Here is a 27,051-nt window from a genome sequence, read left to right on the forward strand (position 1 = left end):
ACAAGCACGCCTCCCGCCATGGGACTATGAGTCGAAATTTGTTGCTTTTCGTACAATATGTGTAATGTTCCCTTCATATAATGCCACATCCTTACCAGGCAACAGCAGGGAGCTCTGTGTGCTGCACAGTGAGAAGAGTACCATGACGTTGTGATGTGTTCACGCTCTGCTCTGGGAAACATTTCTTATTGTTGCCCAAACTGTAATGCAATTAACAAGGACAACAACTTTTACTACAATAACTATTTCCTGTCCACAAAGCTTTGATTTGTTCACTACACCAATTAAGACTTCCTACTAACATATCCTAACTTCTCAGGTTAACCGTTGAAGGATCGGGTCTTTGGCGACTCAGGACATCATTACACACTGTCTAATTAATTTATTTCATTGTATTAAGCAACAAACTAGAGGTTGGAATAAATGTTAGGAACCTCATTTAGTTTCCTCTACTGCTGCTACTTATCCTGGCTGAAATGAATGAGTGACTAGTGTTCCTGTCTAAATGTCCAACTTTGGAAGTAAGAAGATCGCACAACAACGCACAATCCTGGAAAACCTTGGCCTTCAGCTGATTGGGCCATTTTTCAAGGTTTTTTGCAATTTAATGGCCTTTTATAGACAATAATCAACAGATTCATAGGCTATGAAAATAATCGTTAGATGCAGCCCTAGTCTGTAGTAGAGTTTGAATGGCAAACTTCCATTCCATGTGCCATTTCAGTGGGTTATAGTTATAGTTTCAGAACTATAACCCACACTGGAGCCTATCAATCTGGGATGAATTTGACAAAGCCTTTGAAGAGCTAAGAATATCTTAAAAACCCATATTTCTTATTACTGCTCCTGGGTTGCCATTGGCAAAAGTGTAAATAATTCAGGATCAGCCCAATGCAGTGTTGGAGAAGAACATCTTAAAAAATCCTGATTGTGTTTCACTGATTGTGTTTGGAACCCGAGAAAAGTAAAGCGCCAAGTACGGGTTAAAGTCAGACCCAATTACAAGCATCATCAGTTACGCTTGCACTGTGCACAATATTACTTTTTTCATGTGATAAATCCCAGCAATGAAACTTATTGTGTTTTTTCATTTTCTTGTTGCTATATAGATGCATTAAAGATTTGTCGTAAAACAGTCCTGAATCCTCTCAGTGTGTGCTTTTTGTCTTGGGGTCATTATGATTGTATTGATTATGAGTGTCATGACCCACGATGGATTATTAGGAGTCCAAGCCCAAGGCCGGGGCGGTGGCCGGGGCTCCTAGTACCAGCGGTGCTTGTAATCGCTAAGATTAATATTATTTTTTCGCTAGTAAATGTCTAAACTGCCTAAACTGCTCATAGTGGGGCTGGGCAATATTCAGGATTGGTCCTGTCCCCTGCAGGGACCTCTGACACACAAATTGACACACGTGGGCCTTGCCCACTTCTGCATAAAGGTATTTCTGCAAAATTGCGAAATGAGCCAAACTTACTTCTCCATCTCCTCCTGGGGTTGGCGCCTGATCTACCTAAAATATTTTGCACATAGCATCTTCAAACTGACCTGACAAAAAGTTATAAGAATTTTGCTCTGGACCAAATTTAGCAAACACTGTACCTGTGGGGGTGGTACAATTATGAAAGGTCTGTAAAAAAAATTCCTTCATCATTTCAATATGAAAACATAGTGAATGGTCACCCAGTTGCCCTGTTCACCCTTAGAACTCCCTTCATTTGTATTAATGCCTCTCTTTATAATAGTATTTTTGTTCTCTTCCTCTCATTTTCTCATTTTGTTAATTAAGGCTTTAAGATCAATTTTCAACAGATGATTTTTTTTATTCCTCTTTTTAGCGTGGGTCAACATCAACAGACAGAAGTTGTCTCCGTCTGTGTTTTAACAGACACATCAGGGGCGAATTTGGAACCAGAACCAGCTACAGTGAAGGTTGAAATACAGCCCTATTCTAGCCCTCACTAACAGTATTATAATATCATTGGGGAAAAGGGTTTAGGATTTCCAATGAAGAATGTCTTGTAAAATCCATTTTGTAGACCTGTTGTAGCTGTGAAGAGCCCTATAGTTCCTCTAAAAATACAGTTCAAAACTAAAAAATATGTCCCAATAAGTGTGGTGAATAAATGTATTTGTTGATCTTTGGATCAACAAATACATTTAGGACTGCTCCCCCTGCTAAAATAAATACTTTCAAAATAGTAAAATAGCCATGAACCTGTTTTTGGGTGTTACCTTACTGTGTGTTTTCATTTCATCAAAGTTATTTGGGACATTTTGGTTACCCAGAATTGTTTTATTCAGGGTTCTGCTAACAAAGCTAGCTAGCGCTAGTGTTTGCTGGGAACTTGAGAGGATGTTTGCCTATTTACCGTCCAGCTGTACATGCTGTTGAATGGTGGCAGTACACGGAGGTCTGCTCTTACCAGCCGGTAAATCTCCACTGGATGACTCGCTTCAGAAGAGTTGAAAATCGGCAACTTTCCGTCTTTAGCATTTAGCTTAGCACAGTCCCATTGCATCCTCCCCAGCTCCACCCTTCTTCAAAACGGTAGTCCACAAACCAGCAGGTAATGTGACAGATGCTACGTCCAATAATTTGATGTCTAAGGGTAAGGGATGTGCCAATGAAGGCGTTCACACATGTAAACATCTCCTCTCTCTGTCCATCTAAAGTTCATTCAATAAATGCAGGACACGATGCAGATAATATTAAAGTAACACTTTATAATTGGAAAAACTCCTTTAGATCGTGGTACACTTTACAATGAAGAGGATCTTTATTTTGTATCCTCTTTAAGCTCTGAACATCCTGAATGGTTTCATAGTGATCAATGTGTTATTTCAAGCGTCCATTGTAGCATCTTGAGCCTCCTTTCCAAGGCCAGACCCATGGGCCATGTGGTGCTCTGTTGTCTCCAAACATCAGCTACACTGGCGCCTAACAGTTTTAAGGTTTCCACACAACGAAATTTCCCTATGCTCTAGTCAGGCAGCTAGCTAGGCTACATTGTGCATTTGATGATGACATGTTTGATGGCGAACATTGACGCCTGTAACGACATGGATTGTTGTTTATATGTCACACAAACCTGAACGGGGCAAATACACCCCAGTAGATGTTAGTTTCAGCTTCCCAACAGGTCAACCACTAGCGTGTTCGGACATAGCATTTCATTATAAGCATAGCAAGGCAGCTAGATCTGTCGCTGCCTGTTGTTTTCACGACCACGCCTTTAGGGCATTATTTCGCTGTGTGAACTCTACCATAACAGCTCCTTTGCTACCACATTCTGGGCTTCAGAACAACTCGGTTTTGTAAGTAATGTCTTTAAACCAGAAAATTAACAATATCTGTTACACAATGCCCGGAATATCTGATCATATTGTCTCCTTTGGGGTTGAGAATACACTTCAACACTTTTAGAGACATCTGCCATTTGGCCATTTAACTGAACTACAGTCTCCACAAAACACAGTCTTTACAAACCTGTGAAAATGCCAACCAGGTCTTTTTTCCCAGCACAAAAGCCTCCTACAAGTACGCGTCCATTTGAAAAAGTGACTGTCGGCAGCTTTTCCACCATGAGTCCATACGGTCCCTGTATTTATGGGGTGATGAGTCCTGCTCCTGGGGTTCAGAGTGGTCATTATCTGGGGGATGCTACAGCTCCAGTAGTTAAGGTCACCTGGTACACACCGGATGTCCTCACACTCATGGAGTACTGGAGGACACTAAATGTGTAATCATCTCTGAGCCCACAAAAGGTAGAGTCTGCCCAGACTGGCCATTATAATGGCTTATTGTAGGTTCCATCCCGGCTTTATATTCCGCTCTTTCAGCAGCACAATCCAAAAGAGCACATCTTTTCTTGTGGCATTTTCTAACGGATAGCAGATGTGGCTGACTGTGGTGAAGGCATCACTCTCACTGGGCTCAAAGTTCATTCTTAGAGCTAAACTACAGCGTATGCTCTTCTCACTGTTTCCCCCACTCCTGAACCAATGCTTTTTGGTAAATTACTTAGGAATTAATTCTCTTTTTTAGATTTTTACTTTGAAGAATGTATCTATTTTAAACAAGAACTATACCAACAGTAACTAAATGTCAAACACAATATTGCGTGATTATGAGTTTTATCAAGAGAAATATTAAAGTTATTTTATATTCCAAAAAAAGGAATTATTCAATTGACAGAAAAATGACTTAGCAACCACTTTTGACATTTCTTTAACTATACAATTAATTAAATATAGAAAAGTAATTTGCAGATTACACAATACCATAAATGATCTTTAATTGCCGCCTTATGTGGTCATACTCTCAGGTACTGTTCCACTGGGCTGTGATTACGGGGGGGCATGTGCAAAGAGTGGTTGCTATCCATAGCAACCACTCTTTGCACATTGCACTTCCGTCCAAATATGCAACTTTTAGACTTGTTTGAAGCTGGATATATATAAAGTAACTCAAAAGTTTTACACATTACAATTCAGAGAGTAATATTGTAATATAACTAATTACTCTCAAATGACAGTAACTAGGAATCTATGATGCGTTACATTTTGGATGTAGCTTGCCCAACACTGGCAATGGAGCAATCCCGGAAGTGGATCGTTGTGGACATAGACTAGCTTGCACGGCAGCTGGATATGCGTGATATCACAAAATTGCGTGAGGGTTGAGGGCTCCCATATCACACCAGGACTAGTTCAGCACCGTTCCTGGTGGCACAAACATCCAGCATCACTTGTTGTTAGCAGGTCTGACTTCCACCATCCTGTTTCTTCCTTTACTCCCCTGATGGGTTTGGAAGTTTTTTGGTCCTTTTGAAGCTTTGACTGCAACAACAACAAACCGTAATGTGCCATGTTTTGTAAGGATAATGACCCTCCTCAAATGAGGAACACCCAGAGTTGGTGTGTTAACACTCTGACCTCTCTCTGACCTTGTGGTCTGAATAGCCAAATCAAAGACCTTATGACTAATTCACGATAATTGCCTGTTCAATGATTACACAGCAAAACCCCCTAATGATAAAAACTGTATCCATGTGTGTGCTTAAAGCCCCACATAGTTCCCATATGCAAACTGCCAGATAATATGCAATTAATTAAATCAACTGAACAACACAGCATACACGGCACACTTTAACTACAGGGGCCATTATGAATTAAACTCATCCCCACCCTTTATTCTTCATTTCAATGCCCATAGTAAATGAAATGTATCATTATGTATAGTCTGGGTAGTCTACTACCCAGGGTGTTAGTCAGACCAAATGTTCCCTGAAGACCACAACGCCACTGCGGACACAATTACAGTCTGAGAAATCACTGTTCTGCTGCATTGAATTTTGGGGAATTGAGGAGGAAAAAAAGACAAAAGAACCAGCCTCCTTCTTGTGTAGATGGTGATCCTGTAAACGGACTCGAGAGTTGAGCCTTTTAGACTCAATGAGGAGTCCAACACCTCTGGTTTTGTGCAGGCAACTTTTTACCTCAAAAGTGCTGTTTTAGGTCACATTTCAATTGTTGTATACTTGTATTGCTTATATTTACTATAATTAGATGTGTGTGTGTATTTACATGTGTTTTTTAATTGTGCTCTACATAGAAAGGTCTCAATGTATAAAACTAATGTATTTAGACGCTAGATTTTTTTACTCTACTGTGGCAGCACTGAGCCCTCGCACATGATGAAAAGTCATTTTAAAAAGCATGGTGCTCCTGCTTCCAAAAAAAGGTTGGGGAGGGGGGTGGGGGGACTGTATGATGACTGAACCTTCATTCTCAAAGCGCTCACTTGACTTGCACACCTGCAGTTGAGAGGCACAGTTTACGGCTGCCAAAATAAACCAAACTGAAACAACAATGCTTCAGGGTTAGAATAAACTGCTCCTCGCATCCCATCTCTCTGTCAACAGAACACAGCGGGGGGTGAATACTCTTTTCTTTAAAAGAAATTAACAATGCACTGTAGTCTCTGGAGGAGGTCATCTATCTTCTCATCTTAATGCTCCTCTGAACTCACTCAACTTTACAGATCTTAAGCTTTCTTTCCTCACATACAGTACATCTGTAAAGAAAACTATTTTTTTCCTCTTTCAATTAAAAAGTAAATCTGTGGAAAGAGTGTGCTACGTTGCCATCCAAGTAATGGTTTAACCATTATTTTAAAACTGCATTAACCCCTTTATGTTTTGGTCATGGCAGGTGAAGGAAACGGCAGAGGCATCGTACATCACACCTACTTCTCTCTGCTTTTCACACGTTGTGTGGCTTCCTGCTATACACGTTTGCTTCCCTTCCCCTTCCTGCTCTCAGCTTAGTGGCTTTAAGGCCCCTTTTTTCCAGCAAAGCATGCTCTCTGGCTCTGAGCACTGGCATCTCTTGCATCGGTATGCAGCTCCCGTTCACACTGCTGATCCCTCTTTATGAGGACATGAGTTTCAATGCTTTTATCCCCCACCTTCACTTGCAAATATGCCTGCATTCAGTTTCTACACTCCAGCTTTAGAGACCCGTGGGAAGCCTTTAAAAGAGGGAGTCAATAAAAGGGCATAAACATGCATGAGCTTTAGTTTGTGCTTTTTGTGTCTTTATTCCAAAAGGTAGAATTTTGGGATGGCGATGGAGAACCAAATCAGTTTCCATTTCTGTCTGCATTGCATCTATATGAACAGAATTTCTTCCCTAAAATACAAAAACACTAAAAAATACATGTTCCAATAAAACTATTGCTCAATTTTTTCATTAAGGACCTTTTCTGTTTAGTGAAATGAGTTGCATGTTTAAATCAATTCAACACATTATCCTTGTAATGAACATTTGTAAAAGCATTAGCAGATACAGTATAAAATATATGCATACCATCAGTGACAATATGCAATTCATTGCTTAACTAATCAGCATACTCTGTATATATGCTTTATTAAAGTGGACATTGTGCAGACCTACCCAGCATGGATGTGTGTATTAACCACAGGCTTTAGTCCATCTATATACTTTTATATCTACAATTTACCAGGGGAGAATTAGCCATGTTTTATGTTTAGGATGCCCCTATGTGGGGTATTTATTGTTTTGTCTTTAATAACATTGATAATTTCAAGCAAAACATTACTAACAGATGCAGCCGTGAACTTCTGTTAAAAACTGTCAGGGACCGGTTTTATAATGTGACTGTGATGCAGAGATTTGCATGTCCTATTGCCTTCAGACAGCATATGCAGTGGGAATTAGTCTAGTGATAACCACAAGCAAGTTTGCTTAATAAAGTTGTCAAATTAAATTGCGAGGAGAAAATAAACTGGATGGACTGGTGCATTTTTTCACAATGCTCTCAGGCATTAAACAGTTGCTTAACTTATTTTGCAGTGATAACAACACTGGGGAGTGGTGACAAACCAAAAGAGCATGGGAAAATGTCCCAGAATACTGTAATACTGCCAGAGTTGAAGACACTTTTAATAAGCAGTGTATCCTCTTTAAGTTGTTCCTGGCTCTTCTTACAGATTTCATGACAGTTAAGTCTGAAGTGGACCAGGGTGGAGATGGGCCTTTCCCATTTCATGATTCCTCTCCTCGATTTCCCTCCTCGCATCTAAGTCCCGCCCCCGGGAGAGCCGAGCCGCCGAGACGAGGAAGAGCACCGAGGAGAGGAGTCGAGGCAACAGCCAACGAACACGAGACACCTCTGCCTCCGAGCCGTCATTAAAAGCAACGTCAACTAAACATGACGAGCATCAGCTGTCTAGTGTTTTGTCACACGCTGCATTTTATGATCTCCGTCACAGGAGCAGAAATGTTCATGACAACTTCTAGCCTGACGTCTTCATACTCATATTCACACACTGTGAATAAGATTTAGATATATATATATATATATATATATATATATATATATATATATATATATATATATATATATATATATATATATATATATATATATATATATATATATATATATATATATATACATATACACAAACACACACACACACGTAGCCTATGGCCTACATACACAGTATGGCCATATATTTAGTGTAAAACAATACAAATGGTTGAATGAAAAGAACTAGACAAATATAAAGGCTAGGCATATATTATACACACACACACACACACACACACACACACACATTACACTCTGATCGGCTCTTCATCCGAACAGGCTTACCGTCTATCGCCTGCCACCTTCCACCCACCTGAATGAATTCTCTTCTCCAATGTAGGGACACGCTTGGACGTTTTACTGTCCCTCGGCTGTCCCTGAAGGCTCCGTGGCTTTTTAAACGATGTATTGTGTTAATGCAGAAGTATTTACTATTGTTAACAATTACCTTTAATGATTAGAGATGCTTTTTGTAAGGGTTTCCGTGCGCGCAGGAATGCCACTTCAGCTGATATTTAAGCAGCACAACCAACTGTAGTTCTAAACTGGACAGAGTGAACAGAACTTGAACTTTAGATTGTGAAATTACATTTCTGTTTCTTAAGCGAATCAGACCATCTTACAAATGTAGCAGTTTGTCTGACAGCAGATCTGATGTGTTCACCTTTTAGAGAACGTAAATAATATTTTTTAATAATAGATCCTCGCTCCTCGATGCTCGCTCCACTCCTCGATGCTAAATCCTCACTCCTCGATTTTAGGAATTGGGACGTCCTTCAACATGGCGTGCTGATAACGATTTTCAGGTCATAAGCTGGAGAAGTGAGGACCGAGGAGTTGAGGAGGTACAAATTTGAGAATTGGGAGAAGCCCACTATCCTGCCTTGAATGTTTCTGTCCGTCTGTGTGTGAAGGCCTCTGTAACAGACAGCTGTAACTGCCTGCTGATGCTAAACGTATTGTTATATTATTCTACAGCTCCTCGTGACCCTGAGAGGGATTCAGCAAGCTGAGAACATGAATGCTTTCATTTTTTTGCCCCACCAAATGGTTACAAGCCTCTCTCTCTCTCTTCAGGTTTTTCTTTTCAATCATTTTATTCATTTTCAGGGTCTTTAATTTTTGTATTGTGCACAAACACATCAAATCATATAGCCATAAAATGCAAAACATCGCCCTGGAATAAACACAGTCATTTGCCATGATGTGCTGCTTACAAGTCTATGAAAATGCATGAGTTATTCCAGCAAACTATCAAATTTCCAACGTGCAACAGAGTGTCCTTTATCTGGAGCTCAGACGTCCAGCCTGACTGCTCGACTGAAGGGGCTTTATGAGCACAGCCACCCAGTGGTGCAAAATCCTACCGACTGTGTGAGACTGACGGGATTTCTATGGCAACCCATAAAAATAGAAATATCTAAAACCAGTGGCCAACATGTATAAACACATTCATTTGCATTTGCAACTATTACTAAGTGTACTCAGTTCTGCCTTTCTGCCGCTTTAAGTACTTTGCTAAAACACAACTAGTTGCTTGTTGGATTTAAAACAAATGAAAGGAAATCATTTCTAATATTTAATTGAACAAATTGAACATTGCATTGAAAAGGCATTACTTAAAAAAAAATGACTAGAATTTCTACATCAAACAACCCAACAGCAATATGATGCAGCCTTCCACAAAGGGTTTATTGTACAAGTTTATATCGCTATCAAAAAACTATACATTGTGCGGCCCTAATATGCACCAACTCTGAATAATTGGACCATTTTTCAAAGCTTGACCACAGCTGCCTTTCAACTAAGGACTTGTGTTTTTTAATAAAGCTTTTCACTAAGAAATTCACTGAAAGGAGAGGCTGTGTGGACTTAACGCACATTTTAATCGTCATAGCTAAATAATATCGAGGCTACAGAATGCTACCAAAACCAAGGCTCCCCAGCGTATTCTCCGTAGTGCAGCTTTGTGAGTGCACTGGTGAGAAAAGACCCTGACATCACTCAAAACAAGTCCGGCTGCCAGGTGTTAGGTTGCAGTGTGAAACCTCGCATAGTCAAACCTCCCTCTCAAACATCCACAGCACAAGCACACAACGACATATGTTATGGCAAACACATAATGAAGCTCCCAATATTTCATGGTTAACATTGTGTACTCAACACCTCTGTTCCTGGCATTAACCAACCTTTGTTTTGTTCTCTTTCAGAATGAGGACTACTTGTGGTGAAGATGCCTTCCACCTCTGTCACAGTAATCAGCGGAAAGAACTTCAAGGTGACGTCCGCTCTTAAAAGAATGACTCAAACAGATTACAAGCCCGCCGGGTTAGCGACTGGTGTATGGCTGTCATTTTCTGAACAAAAAAAACATTAACTTTGTTCATAGAGAGACGGCAGCAAGAGGAGAAAATGGAGATCATCACACAGGCTAAATGAGATTCAGAGGCTCATCCATAGTCGGGCACAAAGCCTCCTTCAACAGAGATGAGGGCCAAGAGAGATTGGTAAAGGTCAACACTGAAAAAGGGCATAAAATGAAGTATAGGCTTCTTTTTGGCCACAATACTGAAATAGGGAATGCATAAAGCTCTCACAGTACAGATGCCCACCACAGCTGAATCTCACTCATCAAGACTTCCACGTGAAATGGTGTTGATTCCATTCTCTGCAGATTCAGACTCAAATGCAGTTTGAGTCCATTTTTAGATGGTTTGAGGTGTTTGTAGTACATATTACATAGGACCAATACTGCTGCACTGTTAAAGATTGTTTGAAGGACCTTTAACAATTAAGTGCTTGACTACCTATCATATTTGTACCATAACAATAGTGAAAATTGTAAGACATATACAATTATTTACAATTAATTGCAATATGGACTTGTGCAATACTCAAATCATAGGGGGGTCCAGTATTAGGAAGAGATAGCAACCTGGTGCCTGTGTCCCAATATTAATATAATATCCATTTATTTTCCAGCTCTAGTACACATGTTCCTCCAAAACAAGTTCCTTCTTGAGGCTGTTTTGCAGATGCACCATCATTGTGTCTGGGGCTTAGCACTGCCCATTGTGATTGGTTTAAAGAAATGCCAATAAACAAGGGCACGTTTATCTCGCATCCCAGAATGCCGTGTGAACTGGCCAGAGCCAACTGCATATGATGTAGTTGGCTCTGTGGGTTTTAGCTAAGGCAGCTCCTAGTCCAGCTTTAGGAATATTGACTCAGCTGTTTCAGCCTATATCAGGAGTACATGTAAATTCTGTTTAATGGTGGATTTTCCCTTTAAGACAGGTGCTCTTCAGCAGCCTGAGATGGATGTAAGCACTGCTATAACCACTTATCAGCGTGACAAATGGGAGCATTAAACTTATGAGTATCTTGAGACAGGCTTCTTGGCAAGAAGACCTCTTACTCTCTTTTGTTCAAATATGGGTCAAAATAATCTTTAATAGTGTAATTGCCCTCACAGTCTATTAGCTTCATTGCTATAAGCTCATACCCACTCAGAGGGGGCATGGCGTGTACAAGAGCTATGACAAAGAGCACAGCGAAGGGAGATTGACAGCACGCGGCGTAGTTGGGGCATCGAGCAGCTAATCTTTAAGCCCGTTCCTCACTTGTCTGAGCACATTTGCCTCTGGCTCAAGGCTTATCCCTACAGATGTATATCTGTCAACAGAAAGCAAGCAGGGCAGCAGCTGCTCTTTCTGAGCACTTTTGTCCCCCTTTTTACTGGATTATTCATTTGCAGTGGTATACAGCAAAGCACCAGAGCCAGCACTTGGCAGCTGGGAGACGCTCTGCAGGGATAAGCTAACCCTCAGCAGTGAGGAACGGGTATCCTTGACTGTAAACCACCTTCCTCTGCCATACCTTGCCTTCAGCTCCGCCAGCTTAGCTCTGCTGCCTGATTATTCAGAGCCACAGGAGATAGGAGAGCCCATGCATACTTTTCACAGGCTCGCTGTGTCTCACCATGTGTGACATTTTGAGGTACACTTTTTCTTGGGTCCAATATGTGGACGTTCATTTCGAGAGATGTTCCATACAGCCAGATCCAAGCTGATACAGAACTAAATTGCTGCATAAAGGAATTGAGTAATGATGCACCAACCTGCCATAATACACTCAAAATGACACTGCTCCACATCTATGTCCACTTTCGGAGGTTTTGTGAAAGCTACTGCTTTGAATGATAGGTATGGCTACCCCTTTCCTGCATTCTATAATAGGCTGTGTGCTTCTGCCCCAGATGACCCGAGGCTGCACACGGAAGCCAGACGGAGACATCTGATCCTTGAGCCTTTAAAATGCTGAAATTATAAGACTTTGTTTTTATACATAATGAACATTTGGTAACACTTTACTTGAAGGTATCTACATAACAGTGGCATGACACAGTCATGAACAGTCATGAACCCTAACCTTAACCCTAACCATAACTTGTCAGAACAAAACCATATGACACTTATTAAAAGAAGCGTTATGTCATAAACGTTGACAACGAGGGGGCAAACACTGGCCAAGTTAGCGCGGCGGTACCTGTCCATAACGTCAGTCCCCTCATGACTGACTGACTGACCCCAGATCACGTCAACATGCTTATCTTTCTCAACAAAAATCTGTAGACTGGTGCAGCAGATGTGTTCCTGGTTCTTTTTATGAGGCTTTGTTAAGTAACCTAATTTATGGTCACGTAGGATTAGCTCTCTCACCCTCTCTCGACTCCGTGCCTCGGATAATTTGAAGTAACATTTGACAAAACCTGTAAGAAGTATTGTGTATTTGGTTAAGTTATTATTATTATTATTATTATTATTATTATTATTATTATTATTTTGGAACAAACGCCGGCTGGCAGCTGCTTTAGAGCTCTGTCTCCAAGTTTAGCCTAACCCAGCATCCAGTTAACTGTCACAAGTTGTTCTTCTTGAAAAAAGATCTCATCGACAAAAAACACGCTGTGATTTTGTATATTCATTGCATTTTCAATTCATAAAAAGTTAAATAAATAATGAATTTTGATATAAAAAATAATGATCAATCAATAGTTGATAGTTACTTTTCCATCGATCAACTAAGAAAATTTAAATCAAATGCCCGTCACTAGTAACAAAATGTTATTCATACATAGTTCACATATTTACATGAGCTAGTATGAATAACATGACACAATATTAATGAATTCAATACCAGTCCACAATTAACCCTAAAAATGGATGGGTCTTCTCTTGGACCAATATTTGAAGGAAATGTCAAATGTTTTACACGGCACTTTTGCATTTTTAATGACTTGCCTCAATTGCCTCCTTAATCAGAGAATCTTTTACATTATGAGAGAATTATTCATCATCAAGCTCCTTGTCGCTCTCTCTCTGTAGTTTTGATGTCGGTGGTTATGATACTACATTAAATGAGAAAAAGAAAACCAAATGGAGACACTTTCCTTTATTCTCCGCTTTGCCCTCAGCTCAGACCCGACGCGTTATGGCCAAACACACACCGAGGCTCATTGTCACGTGGAGGGTGTACTTGACAAAATGTCTCACGAGATAAGAAATGATGAAAGGCTCCATGCTCAAACAAAAGAAAGTTCCCCTTGGCGATATGGGAGCTTTTTGGTGCTTGGTAAGAAAGGACACTGATGAAACACTTGAGTACAAGGAATTTCAGACCAAACCAGAGAAGCCGTGTGACCAACAAAGAAACACATAGATCATAAAAACTTACATTTCTGACACTAAGTTTAGCCACATGGTTAATTAGCATTACTAGCCTGCCTGCCACCTAACCTGCTAACTGGCTCTGACATGTGTCAGGCGTCAGCATTAGAGACTCTGCGGTAGTGACGCACCAACACCTCACAGAATGACACCATTTCCCACCAGTGCACCAGACAGGGCCTCCCATTCAGAGCAAGAGCACACAACAGAGAAGAGGTGATATAGATTACAGTAGTTTGGGCGCCTGGATAGCTCAGTCGGTCGAGCGGCCAAAGGAAAGCAAGGCAAGGCAAGACAAGGCAAGGCAAGGCAAGGCAAGGCAAGGCAAGACAAGGCAAGGCAAGGCAAGACAAGGCAAGGCAAGGCAAGGCAAGACAAGGCAAGGCAAGGCAAGGCAAGACAAGGCAAGGCAAGGCAAGGCAAGGCAAGGCAAGGCAAGGCAAGGCAAGGCAAGGCAAGGCAAGGCAAGGCAAGGCAAGGCAAGACAAGGCAAGACAAGACAAGGCAAGGCAAGGCAAGGCAAGGCAAGACAAGGCAAGGCAAGGCAAGGCAAGGCAAGGCAGCTTTATTTGCACAGCACATTTTAGCAACAGGCCAATTCAAAGTGCTTTACATAAAACATTAAAGAGCAGTTAAAAACGATAAAAATTGAAAAACAGAAATATTATGAGAATAAAAGTTACAGTGCAGTATAAGAAATTAAACATTAAAGAGCAGTTAAAAACAATAGAAAAACATAAAAGCAGATCAAATATGGCTGCCAGAATGGGACAATGTATAAACCCTTGCTCTATACTGGACATGTAATCCACCTGTGATCCTTGGCAGAACAGGCCGGTTCCACCGGTCTTAACTTAATTCTCTTTCCGTGCTTATATACAGTATACATACGTATATATTTCAACAATGCAACTTCAGTATAAGAAATTAACAATTATTTAAAGAAAGGCAACATCAAAAAGAAAGGTCTTCAACCTTGATTTAAGAGAAGTGAGAGTCGCTCCATATGTAGAGGTTTACTCCTCAACACAACGGGCCAGGGTTCAACTCCGACCTCCGTCCCTTTGCTGCATGTCATTTCCCCCCCCCCCTCTCTCTCTCTCCCCTTTCATGCCTTATACTGTCCTATCAAAATAAAAGGTCTAAAATGCCCAAAAAAAAATCTTCAAAAAAGCTAGATAGAAATAGATCCAGTAACTCAATATAGGAATGAATCTATTCTGTAGTCACTACAGCATATTAAACATGTAGGCAGTGTAGCACTCCACAGGCTGCAGCTTTAGATAAGAGTCCGACAATGCGTTTTAAAAAATACTAATAATGCAGGCCCAGGTGCTGTAAGAAGGATGAGCCTGCATGCAATGCCTCTCAGCATTACGGAGCATGACCAGAGCTGCTGAGACTCAAGTCTTGTCTACAGTATCACTGCAGTGTGTGACGCGGCGCACTGCAATTTAACTGTCGATTAGGCTGCGATCGCACAGAAGACGCATGGGCCTTATTACCTTCGCCGAGGAGCTCCTCATTCCGGTCCCATTTGTTGGTTTTGGTTGTCTGTAAGCAAACATGATATCTACATGTTTGTTTTCCTGACAATGATGACATTTGTTTCAAGGTTAAGCCATGGCCTGAACTAGATCTACTTGCACATCAGCAGTTTAATAACACCGCATGATAGGGAGTTCTTTCCATTCTTTTTGAAACACAAATGCGTCCAATCATTCCCCACTTCTGTTTCTCTTGCAGCAAATCCTGATCCCAATGCAGATGAAACTAAGTTTTACTTTTACTAACAAATTTGGAGGTGTGTGCTCTCTACACAGACTTCTGGGGCACTGCCCTGGGCGCTCCTAGTTCATGTGTCTAAACTTAAGCCACATAGCATACATATTTAATGTAGCCCTGGGATTGGGCACTACTCTTCGCTGAGTTTTTGGACTAGATGATAAAGCTCTGCCCTGTTCCCTTTGGCAAATCTGTGGCAAAATGGGCTTGTGTTCTAATGTCCATTTTTATTCAACAGTCTTGAGTTAGCTGATGATGCAAATAGTATTATAGGAACACATGCCTATCCTTTCTCTTGCTGTCCGTGTTACGGTATAATATATATGTATTCTGTAGATGGACTCTAAAGCTTGCACACCTTCTCATAGAGCCAAATGTTGAAACAGCATATATAATGCAACACTTTATAATGTCCACTAAAAGGCATAGAGAGGGTGTAGAGCACAGCCATAAACTCGGTTGTCCATGGTAAGAGCAAAACCACCGCAGCATGCAATAATGGGATACTCCAAGTTTGGTATTTCCACTCTCGTTTTAAAGCTAAACTTAAACTTCAATCTTCAGTCCCATACCAACATTATAGCAAAATTACCAGTGATTTTCATATAACATACAGCTCCCACACAGTACAGTATATTACTACCCATCTGTTCTCACAAATCATTTGTACATATAGTTATTGTAATGCTAGTGATTGTTAGCGTTAACTATTAACTCGTCGTTATTACATACAAGTCTCATCTTACACTATGAAAAGTAGTGCACAGTAATTTGTATGTATTTGAAGTATTTGGGGTTTTAGACAGGACAGCTGGAGACATGAAAGGGAAGGGGGGGGGGGGGGGGGGGGGGGGGGGGGGGGGGGGGGGGGGGTGACATGCAGCAAAGGGCCGCAGGTCGGAGTCAAACCCGGGCAATACATTGATATCACAATATAAGACTAGATATAATCTGTGATATTGGATATATCCTAATATGGTAATAAGGTAAGTGTTATCTTTACCTGGTGTTACAGTAAAGTGATGTCATTTACCAGACTGTTCTAGCTCTTCTTTTACCTTAACCCACTAAGTCATTAAATCATTTCTGGAGAATATTTATCAAAAATCTCATTGTGTAAATCCCATTTTGTTAAAGCGCCAACAGTCAATTATACCCTATATCGTTGCTATAGTGACATTGAGGTATTTGGTCAATAACATGGTTAACATTTGATTTTCCCCAAACCATTTCCCAGAGTATACCATTGGTTTTTATCTGCTGCCATTCATTACAGCAAAATCATCCAGCAGAAGCTTTAAAAACAAAACTAACGAACTGAAGGTGATCCGCGGGGGATTCACCGTTTGGATTCTTCATTCCCAGTAAACCTGGACACGACTGAAACTGGAAGCCATTTACTTGTTCTCTGACAATAAGAGATGGTCCGATACCATTTTTTGCTTCCCGATACCGATCCTGATAACTGAACTTGCCCATCGGCCGATACAGAATGCTGATCCAATACCATCGTGTCATGAGTTTTATTATGTTTTACCAACTGTGTACTACTATCTGTGTATGGATGTGATATGATTTCTATCTCTGTGGTCGGTCTGGCTCAGGTTAAACACTCAAACAATGAACACCACAGAACTTACTTTTATTATGCTGTCAGTTATTACGGAAAAAGAACATAAATTAACTACTTTAACGTTAATTTTCTTTAGGTCTCTGTACTTTGTATCGGAACAGTGCATGTACTACCTGATACTGATACCAGCGTTTTAGGCAGTCTACGAGGTGATACTGGTGTCAGTATTGGAACATCTCTAGTGGTAATGTTCTGCAAGGATAGACTTTTTGGAAGGGCTCAAGGTCTGCTGCCAAACAATAACCTTTTGATGCAATGTTACCAAATTCACATTCTCCTCCTTTTAATATCATTGATATTTACGTTAATTGTGTGATAGACTTAGACTTAGACTTGTCTTTACTGATCCTTTTGGGATGACTCCTGCAAGGAAATTCAAGGTTCCAGCAGCAGTTTTAGCAATACAAAAATAAATAAAAAATAGATAAAAAAGACAGTATAAAGACAACAAAATAACAATAATAATAATAATAACAATAAAAACATTGGTCAAATAAACCAAGAAAAGACCATAAATTATTATCAAAAGTGTCAGTGTTGAGTCCAGTGTTAAAGTGATAAAGTGACCAGGTGTGAATGTGAATTTAAGTCCAGGTGTGCATGTATGTATGTATGTATGTATGTATGTATGTATGTATGTATGTATGTATGTATGTATTGTCCTCTGTGCCCTATTTTCTCCTCCCCCCTAGTGAGGAGTTGTACAGTTTGATGGCATGAGGGACAAAGGAGTCCTTGAGTCTGTTGGTCCGGCACTTGGGAAGGAGCAGCCTTCCACTGAACCGGCTCCTCTGGGTGCTGATGACGGTGTGCGGGGGGGGGGGGGGGGGGGGGGGGGGGGGGGGGGGGGGGGGGGGGGGGGGGTGGCTGGCATTGTCAGTAATGTCCTGCAGTTTGTCGAATGTCCTCCTCTCTGCCACCGTCACCAGTGAGTCCAGCTTCATGCCGACCACAGAGCCGGCCTGCCTGATCAGTTTGTCCAGCCTGTAGGTGTCCTTCTTTGATATGCTGCCCCCCCCAGCACACCACAGAGTAGAAGAGGACACTGGTGACCACGGACTGGTAAAACATCCACAGCAGTTTGCTGCAGATGTTAAAGAACCGCAGCCTCCTCAGGAAGTACAGCCGGCTCTGTGTCTTCCTGTACAGGTGGCTGCTGTTGGTTGTCCAGTCCAGTTTGCTGTCCAGCCACAGCCCGAGGTATTTGTATGATTCAACTGCCTCCACCTCGACTCCATCTAGCAGGACCGGTCGTGGTCTTGGTCTGGACCTCCCAAAGTCAACGACCAGCTCCTTCGTCTTGGAGGTGTGGGCTGTAGGCAGTTAGTGCGACACCAGAGAGCAACAAGCCCATGAATGTAATTGTTATTTAAAGCCAATTATTATATCACAGATAAGGAAGTCTCCTTGAATAGGAAAGGTTTCATGTATCTGCGAGTTCTTTTTCCTTTGATACCAACTTGAATGCCTGCCTGGAGGTAGGAAATCATTTCCATCATTTTCCAAAAGATTTGCAGTGATGCAACATCTACACAGTTTATAGTTAATTGACTGTAAAAATGCTAAATCATGCATGATCATTTAAACCTAACCACGATCCCCTCCACAGGGGAGCACTTGTTGAGAGGGCACGGCGCCAGGTGGATGGGTCTGGATCTATCAGGAGGTCACAGCTGGATGTACTGCCAGTTGATGGCGTCTCAAGTTGGACATCTCATTGCAACAAAATGTTTGGGATTGAACAGACAGCACGACAAAAGCAACATACATCAAGGCACAAAAAATAATAATCTATTCAAATAAGAAATATACAAGTCAGTCTCATAACATTTAACACCATTAAACTGCCAAGCACTTGAGTTCAGAACGGAGCCCCGACTGCGTTTTCTTCCACACGTAATGGTCTGACTTAGACTAAACATATTCGACTAAGTGGCAAGAGGTGAAGCTCAAAATCTGAAACAGAAATTGGACTCATTTGAGAGTTGATTCTGGATATGATGATGCTATGCGTTAATGAAACGAGCAGCCGTAGAGACTCTGACTGAAGGTTTCATACGGACTAGATGGTCTGTGTTGGTTCTGAAAGTGAGGTCCTCGAGTGGGGACCCTCCACACAAATGTTTCTTCCTTATCTCTTCTAAATCATAATAATCAGCTTTATAGGATGAACATCTCAATCATAGGTCACTCTCACCATCTATTAACTCCTCCCTCCTCCCTACAAAACAAAAGCTGATGTCATGTGGGACAACATTGTGTAAAATAGGGAGTCAACAGGGATTTTGTTTTGTTTGATTTGGGAGTTGCTGACATGACACCCCCCCTGCTGCAGGCATTCTGTATCTGCGCACTGGTCGCCTACAGGGCGGTGGCTGCGCAAGCATGTCCAGGACGGTTTGTGGGGAGTTGAGGGAGTTGTCATGAGGAGCCACGCTCATGTCTGGCTGCAGAGAGCCATCACACACACACAACCTCCCCTGCGCCTCAGCCCAGCAGCCCAACTTTGAATGAGACTAGCCTACATGGCTCGCGCTGTCAGTAAACGCATGCTTACAGTCTTGGAGAATGCGTCCGCGCGCACGCACACACACACACACACAAACACACACACACACACACACACACACACACACCTAGATCGAAGACCTCTTGTCACCTCTGCTGATTTAAAGTGGAGTGTGAAATGACTTAAAAAGCCCAAACCGGACCCGACAGTACGAGTTAAAGACGATCCACTCAATGACACGAGTCTCCCAACAAACAGGACGCGTGCCAGCAGCAGCTGTAACCTCTCGTGCATCCCTGTGTCAGCTTCAGAGGACACAACTGCAGGAGCACACAAAGTGGTGGCGGCACATCTGCAGCCACGCTGTTTCATCCCTTTCATTTAATACGAAAGGAAAGGGCGACATCCAGGTTGGCTCCGGCGCACGCAGAAATAAACTTGTGCAGCCGCATTCTGCTTTCTCTGAGCCGCACAATTCAACTTGAAGCATCCAGCACAGCCGGCTCTGCTGCGCTCTGCCAGCCGCAGCCCGGCAGCCGTCCTGCGGCCACAACTGCTGCGCAAACACACATCATTTAAAAAGGAAGAATCAACTCTTTTTCTACTGAATACTTGCACTCACGTGCGCCATGATCACATATAGTGTTTACACAGCAGCGCACACCACGCCCGTCTACACACAGCAACCTCCGCGCACGGCTCACCTTCAAAGACGCTCGCACAGAGGCTGGAAAGGATGAAGATCAAGTGCTGCTTGACAATCATATTCTTCTCGTTTCCTTCACGGTTGGCTTTATTACGTCGACACTCCACTCGCGCCTGTCTCTTGTCCTCTTGCCTCTCTCTTTCTGTCCAAGCTTCTCCTCGCGATGGACTTATCCAGGTAAACGGCGCGGTTTGGGACCGGCTGAGCGGAGTCACATTGATGAACTCAGCCCTTTTTGTCCTCCGGAGAAGTCCCTGTGTCTGATCGCGGATCCGGGGCGGCAGTGAACACTGTAGTCTTACAGCAGGACGGCAGAGATGCTCGTCGGCAAAGTGCAGCTCCTGCCTCCCTTTATTGCCTTTCCCTTTGACTCGCTGCAGAGAGCAGGAGTCCCGCCCACGCCTTTTGACTAATGAAGACGCTTCGCCAATGGAGAACACCTAGAAATAGTTCGGGTCCCTGGTAAACTGTCAAGAACAATTGCACCGTGTGTCACAAGGCTTACTTTCCTACAGCAATTTCCCGAGGGGGACATCATAATCCACTGATCAGTTCTAGGAAGATAATTTAGCAAATGTCACAGTAGAACAATATGCTTCTGCCGGAATATGATGATTCATAAAAATGTCATAAAAATAATAAGGTCATAAGGGGCCAATATGGGCCACCACACCCCCCCTCTGAAGGCTCTAAAAGGAACCATAATGATCCTTTTTTTGACAGTGGGAGTGGTAACTGTGAGAGTGCAAAAATCCATGCCAGTGATTTAATGTATTAAAATATGCCCACAGCTAGCAGAGTTAATTTAACACTTTTAGACAGTTTTGAACAGCCGCCCCAGAGCCATAACAGCTTTATGAGCAGACCAACAAGCCTGCAGTCAACACCAGACAACTCAAAATAAGTGTCACTGCAAAATTGACACTTAATATCGCTTGAAAAATTTTACAATGCACGAGTATCCTTCCTCCGAGTCTCTGAAATAATAAAAAAGGGCAGCTTGCATTACACAAAGCAGGGCCTGCATAACGTTGTGTCAAAAGGCGGTTGCTGCCGCATAGGTTGTGACCTGGTGTCTGGGTGTGTTAGGAATCAGTGCACCGGTGCAGGGAGGTTAATGGGCTCCTGGACATCCCCCTTCCTTCAAAGGCTCCTGTGAGTGGTGGCCACAAATGAGCGTGACCATGTCTAAAGACAGAGGTGGGAGCGAAGCAGCGGCTCCAGCCAGGGATCGTTTTCTAAGTCCATCACAAGGATTTTACACATGGTTTAACATGCTGCCGCTTGAATTTGGTTCAATTTTGCACAGTGGCCTTGCACGCCACTCCCACTTCAAATCAAATTGCTGACCTGGCCATACCACCTGAGGGGGAAAAAGCGGTGGTGCTAAAGTAGATGCTGCATGTTCCAGCCTCTTAAATCTTTTTCTCTCAGTAGGAATACATGTCAATGACATGTGAAGCTCCACCATTTGTGTTCTAAACAAGCAATCAGTTGGGTCACTAATTTCTTATTGCCCACCAAGAAATGAATGCAGTGTTTTTCGTCCCGTTTTAATCCATTCCAGCTTTCGAATCAGAATGGGTCGAATGGGGACTTTTATTCACTCAGTCGTGCGCTGATTCACTTGTATACGTCTCAGCCTTTTAAATTGGAACCATGCACATCTCTAATCCCTGGAGAAGCATTGTTGCCTCTCTGAACTGTAAACTTTGAAGGACTGAGCACTCTTGTGTGACATACATTCTCAATACAACTCACTTATCATTCAGAGCAGAACTATACCAAGCCAATTACCATGAGGATGGTGTTAAAGAATCAATCCCATGTGTCCTGAAGGTCAGTTCCTCGTCATTTCATTAGATCTTTGAGACTACAATTCTACTCATGCGCCTTTTAAACAGTGAGAATTTATTGACCATGTGGGCTCAGCAGAATAGCTCGGGGTGCTGTCACAGATGTGTAATGCAGAGGATGTTCCCCTCTGGATTTATCTCTGGGACGTTACTGTATGGGCTGCTGCAGAGGGGTTTGGGAGATAAAATCCATTCACACATAGGGTGACATATACATTTTTTTTTTTAATGATTGCTGAATATTTTGTTTATACAGTACATCGTATCCGTTTCCCGCAAAACAGACCAAAAACAGAAAATGCTAATTATTCCTCTTTATAAATGAAACAGATGCCAGACTGTGTGAAAACTGTTGTATGATATTTTGTCTAGAAGCGCATTAGGCCACTTTAGTTTTTCCTTATGGAGGAGTGCCTTCTTCAGGTAGGGAGTGAGTCCTTACCCCAAGTGAAGTGACCTTGGGGACTTGTTCGAGAGTGAGGGGACCAGGAAGCAGGAGAGTGGTCGGAGAATCGGCGCTGCGGGGGGGAGGTTTACATTCAGTTTATCGCACCGATGTGAAGAAAAGGCAAAGCTCTCGATCTACCGGTCAGTTCTGGTTCCTACCCTCACCTATGGGCATACAGGCTGGGTCATGACCCAAAGAACCAGATCCAGGGTACAAGCGGCCTAAATGGGTTTCCTCAGGAGGGGGTCTGGATCTCCCTTAGAGATACGATGAGATGCTCAGTCATCTGTGGGGCACCCAGGACTAGGTGGAGGGACGTCCAGCTTGGAGGAGGACTCGGGGAAGACCCAGGACTAGGTGGAGGGACGTCCAGCTGGGAGGAGGCCTCGGGAAAGACCCAGGACTAGGTGGAGGGACGTCCAGCTAGGAGGAGGCCTCGGGGAAGACCCAGGACTAGGTGGAGAGATTATATCTCCAACCTGGCCTGGGAACGCCTCGGGAGCCCCCAGTCGGAGCTGGTTGATGTGGCTCGGGAAAGGGAAGTTTGGGGTCCCCTGCTGGAGCTGCATATTTTGTGAAAGCACCAACTGTCAGTCCTAGAATATTGCCACAATATCGATATTGAGGTATTTGGTCAAGAATTTTGTGATTTCTGATTTTCTCCACATCACCCAGCCCTAGTTTGATCCTAACATGTCATTAATAATACGGAGTTTCCACTGGAAATTAAAATGTGAGATTCTATGTTCAAGTCCACAAAAGAGAAACTAAACAAAGGCAAAAGACAAAAGTTGTGGCTCAGCTGAATTGCATTAATATGCATTAACCTGTCACCGATAGCATTTAATCCTCCTTGCTGATTGAAAAACAACTCATCCAGACCCACTCAGTGCACAATCCATTCCAGGGTGGGCCTGAGTGACAGCAGTCGTGCAGCCTGAATGCTTTATGGAAATGGGGAGTGATGAAGTGCTGCACACAGGATCAGGACTGGGCTCTGTCAATCTTTTGTCATTTAAACAACGACTACTGTACTACATTACATACAGTACTACAGTGTCCATACAAGATTCAACATTTTTCTTTAGAGTTGACATTTAATATTTCAACAAGACATTGACAACAACTGGGACTTTGAAGTAATACAGTATGTGTGCGTGTTTTTTTTTTTAATGGAGACTTAAAAGTAAAGCTACACTGCTTTTTTCTTATATATCATATGAAACTTCCTTTGGGGTTGGCAGTAGCTCAGTCCATAGGGAGTTGGGTTGGGAACCGGAGGGTCACTGGTTCAAATCCCTGTATGGACCCAAAAAGTTGGGAGCGTGGATTGGTGGCTGGAGAGATGCCAGTTCCCCTCCTGGGCACTGCCAGGTGCCCTTGAGCAAGGCACCGTTTTCTGCATGGATTCTGAAATTAATTCTAGCCCGCCTGATAAATCAGCCAAAGATTAGCTATAACTATAGCTATATAGCTATAGCTTTATTGTTACATGTTGGCCGTTCAGATGGCAGTACTGTACATACTAAACAATGTGGCCCCCACATAGGTTGTCCACCAGTATTATTTTAAACTGTGAAATGTCTTGCTCAGTACATCTTTTGGTTGAAATTCTTTAACAACTCAATGTAAGGGCTTTATATAAAACGTGTTTATGTCAAAATATCATTACCAACTGATTATATGGGGGGGGGGGGGGATCATGGGGTACCTCACGATTGCACAGCATTTCTGCTATAATCAAGACATTATAAAAAGGATCATTGCAGTTTTTCAGTCTGCAAATTAAAAATGACATCTACAGAGCAACTCTGGGTCCAGACTTTGGACTTAAACGTGGCTGGGGCATCTGTTATTTCCTAAAACCCCCATCGCATTGAAAACTTCTTCGGCATGTGAAGCTGTTTTTAAGTTTTCATTCAAGTGTCCACAAGGAGCCCTGAAGAAGCCACGCTGGGAGAAGGGAACTCTATTTAGAGCACCCTATCACTTCATCTATCACTCGGCCTCATTGAAATCCCTCAGTGGGCCACAAGTTTGAAATAAAAGTTTGAAATCAGATTAAATTTTATGAACAAAAATATCCATATTTGACTTCAGCGTCAATCAATTATTGTATAGCACAAAGATGGACGATGATATGTTGCTATATCGATGTTTTGTCCCACCCCTAGATTACACACACACACACACACATTTGGTTGAAAGCTAACATCTTCTGTCCATATTTCTCCTCCCCAGCTAGAACACTGAACAAGCTTAAACCAGCTGGATAGTGCTGTTACAAATGTTCCTTTATTCAGAGAAAGATGAACCGATCATACCTGGGAAAGTTGGGTTCCTCTCAGGTTTAGGTTTAAAAAATCTCTGCGTTGGATAACTTTTACCGACTAAGGCCACTTTAAATCCACCCGCTTTAAACAAGGTGGAACACTCTGCATTAAGCAATCACAGCAGAGTTATGCTCACAGTAAAACAACGTGTTACCAGTATGCATGTGCAATGTTGCAATTCAGAAATATGACAAAACACTGAGATTAAAATGTTCAGGTTTCATACTATGAGCTCCCAAACCCCGCTTACACAATGAATTCATAAGATTGTATTAGAAGTCACTCACAAAAGCCCTGCAGTTTGACTCTCACTTGGGAGGGTATTACATTTATGTTTTTGATATAATATAAAGACTATCACAGTGAAAGCAGAGCCAACCTCCATCACCATCATGCAAATGTTTTCACTGACATTACAACTTGTAATCCTATTTTTCATCAGACACATAATCAAGCACTTCTGTTTATTAAACTTATTTATTTCCGGTGCATTTTGGACTAGGGCTGGGTGATGAAGAGCAGATCAAATGTCACCATATTCTTGACCGACGATACTGTCTGGTTGACTGTTGGCGCTTTAACAAAATGGGATTTACCCAATGAGATTTTTGATAAATATTCTCCAGAAATGATTTAATGACTTAGGGGGTAAAGGTAATAGAAGAGCTAGAACAGTCTGGTAAATGACATCACTTTACTGTAACACCAGGTAAAGATAACACTTACCTTATTACCATATTAGGATATATCCAATATCTAAGACGATTTCTAGTCTCGTATTGCGATATTGATACAGCATAAACATATTACCCAGCCCTATATTGGACTGTTCTGAAATGTAGTGGCAGGATCTCTTCATGATCCATTGATTGAAACATTACAGAAACTGGAAGACATGTGCATAATAATTTCACTGAGAATGTGCAACAGCGTAGCATGTCATTTGTGGGTGATATGTCCCTTTCATTTTCCACCTCATCCAGTCCTGATCATGTCCTAGAGAGCAAATGGTTAAGAAAGACCGGAAATCTTAATTACCGCTAAGATACTTTATCACAATGAGATAATATTTCTATCCACACCAAGATCATTGCCATTATTCTGCATCATGGCTCTGTGTAAAGCTGTGCAGCATGCAGTGCAGCGTGCTGCTGAAGACTCCGGCAGACAGAGATGAAGAGGAGCATGTAGAGTTGGTGCTGTTTCTCTGAATGATGTCTGTACATCATGGCTTTCCTGTTTCACTACTTTCTTAGAATCTACTCAATGGGGCCTCTTGAACAATTTAGAAATCTGGTTTTAAACATGCAAACTTCTACTTAACTGCTCTACAACGCTGTATATTCTTTTGCACCCTTGTTACCCTAATTTATTTCTCAAATCATTTTCAAATTCCGAAAGATTATGTCTTTCGACATGTCTTATGATTGTATCTTCTGTGTTTTAGTGCTGTTTTTCGCTCCGTAATCTGACTCGTTGACATTAAATAGGAGGGTCGCCTCTCGAGGATGAATAAAAGGTTGAATGAATGAATCACAGCCAGTTATTTGGAAATTCAGGCTAATGTGTCAAAATAACTATTATGAGTTTGACTATCTGCAAAAGTTATGCTCAGAAAGCCCTGGTACCCAGTTAAAAGATCACTGTTCTCTCTGGAAAACCGAAAGCGGACAGAATATTGGGCCAACCAAATCACGTACTTATTAATGGATAGGTATCATGCAGTCGGGTCAGGGGTACAATGTGCCGATACAAAAAGCTAACTGCTATGCTAACTCGTTCATTCCCTCTGCTGTAAAACTGTTAAATCAACATCATACAAGAGTATGTATGTTAAATGAATACACACAGGTAAAACAAAACTGGTTCTTGTACCCTGTTGTTCTGTTACATCACTGGCAGGTAAGGGTAGTGTGTGTGTGTGTGTTTGTGTGTGTCTGCCTGCGTAATGATTGGTTCATGTATAAATGTGTGGATGTTATGCGGCAGAACTTATCGTTTATTTCATTACTTTTTTTAACATGATATACATTGTAAGCTAATGTACTTTTAACTTTAACTCTGAATGGCTGTGTTACCTTTAAAACTATCCCTCATGGACTAGCAAAGTCATTTGAATCTGAAAAGCAATACTTTAACTGAAAGACGTAGAAA

General features: G+C 42.0%; 1 protein-coding gene and 1 long non-coding RNA gene across 4 annotated transcripts in view; both read right to left on the reverse strand.

Annotated features, from left to right (window-relative positions):
* cadm2b (cell adhesion molecule 2b) overlaps window positions 1–20,676 on the reverse strand; it is a 161,652-nt gene extending 140,976 nt beyond the window's left edge. For all 3 annotated transcript variants that reach the window (XM_034868101.1, XM_034868100.1, XM_034868099.1), the window contains exon 1: window positions 20,259–20,676. In XM_034868101.1, the coding sequence (XP_034723992.1) occupies window positions 20,259–20,319 (61 nt within the window). In that variant the 5' untranslated portion in view covers window positions 20,320–20,676. The remainder of the gene's footprint in view (window positions 1–20,258) is intronic.
* On the reverse strand, window positions 2,377–7,749 carry LOC117942561. The gene is made up of 3 exons (XR_004656154.1): window positions 7,732–7,749; window positions 4,393–4,394; window positions 2,377–2,521 (listed from the first exon to the last, which is right to left on the reverse strand). It is a non-coding gene; the product is annotated as an uncharacterized LOC117942561 (long non-coding RNA).
* Window positions 20,677–27,051: the final 6,375 nt, after the last annotated feature.

Source organism: Etheostoma cragini, chromosome 3 (assembly GCF_013103735.1).
Source record: "Etheostoma cragini isolate CJK2018 chromosome 3, CSU_Ecrag_1.0, whole genome shotgun sequence".
In the NCBI taxonomy this organism is placed as follows: Eukaryota; Metazoa; Chordata; class Actinopteri; order Perciformes; family Percidae; genus Etheostoma; species Etheostoma cragini.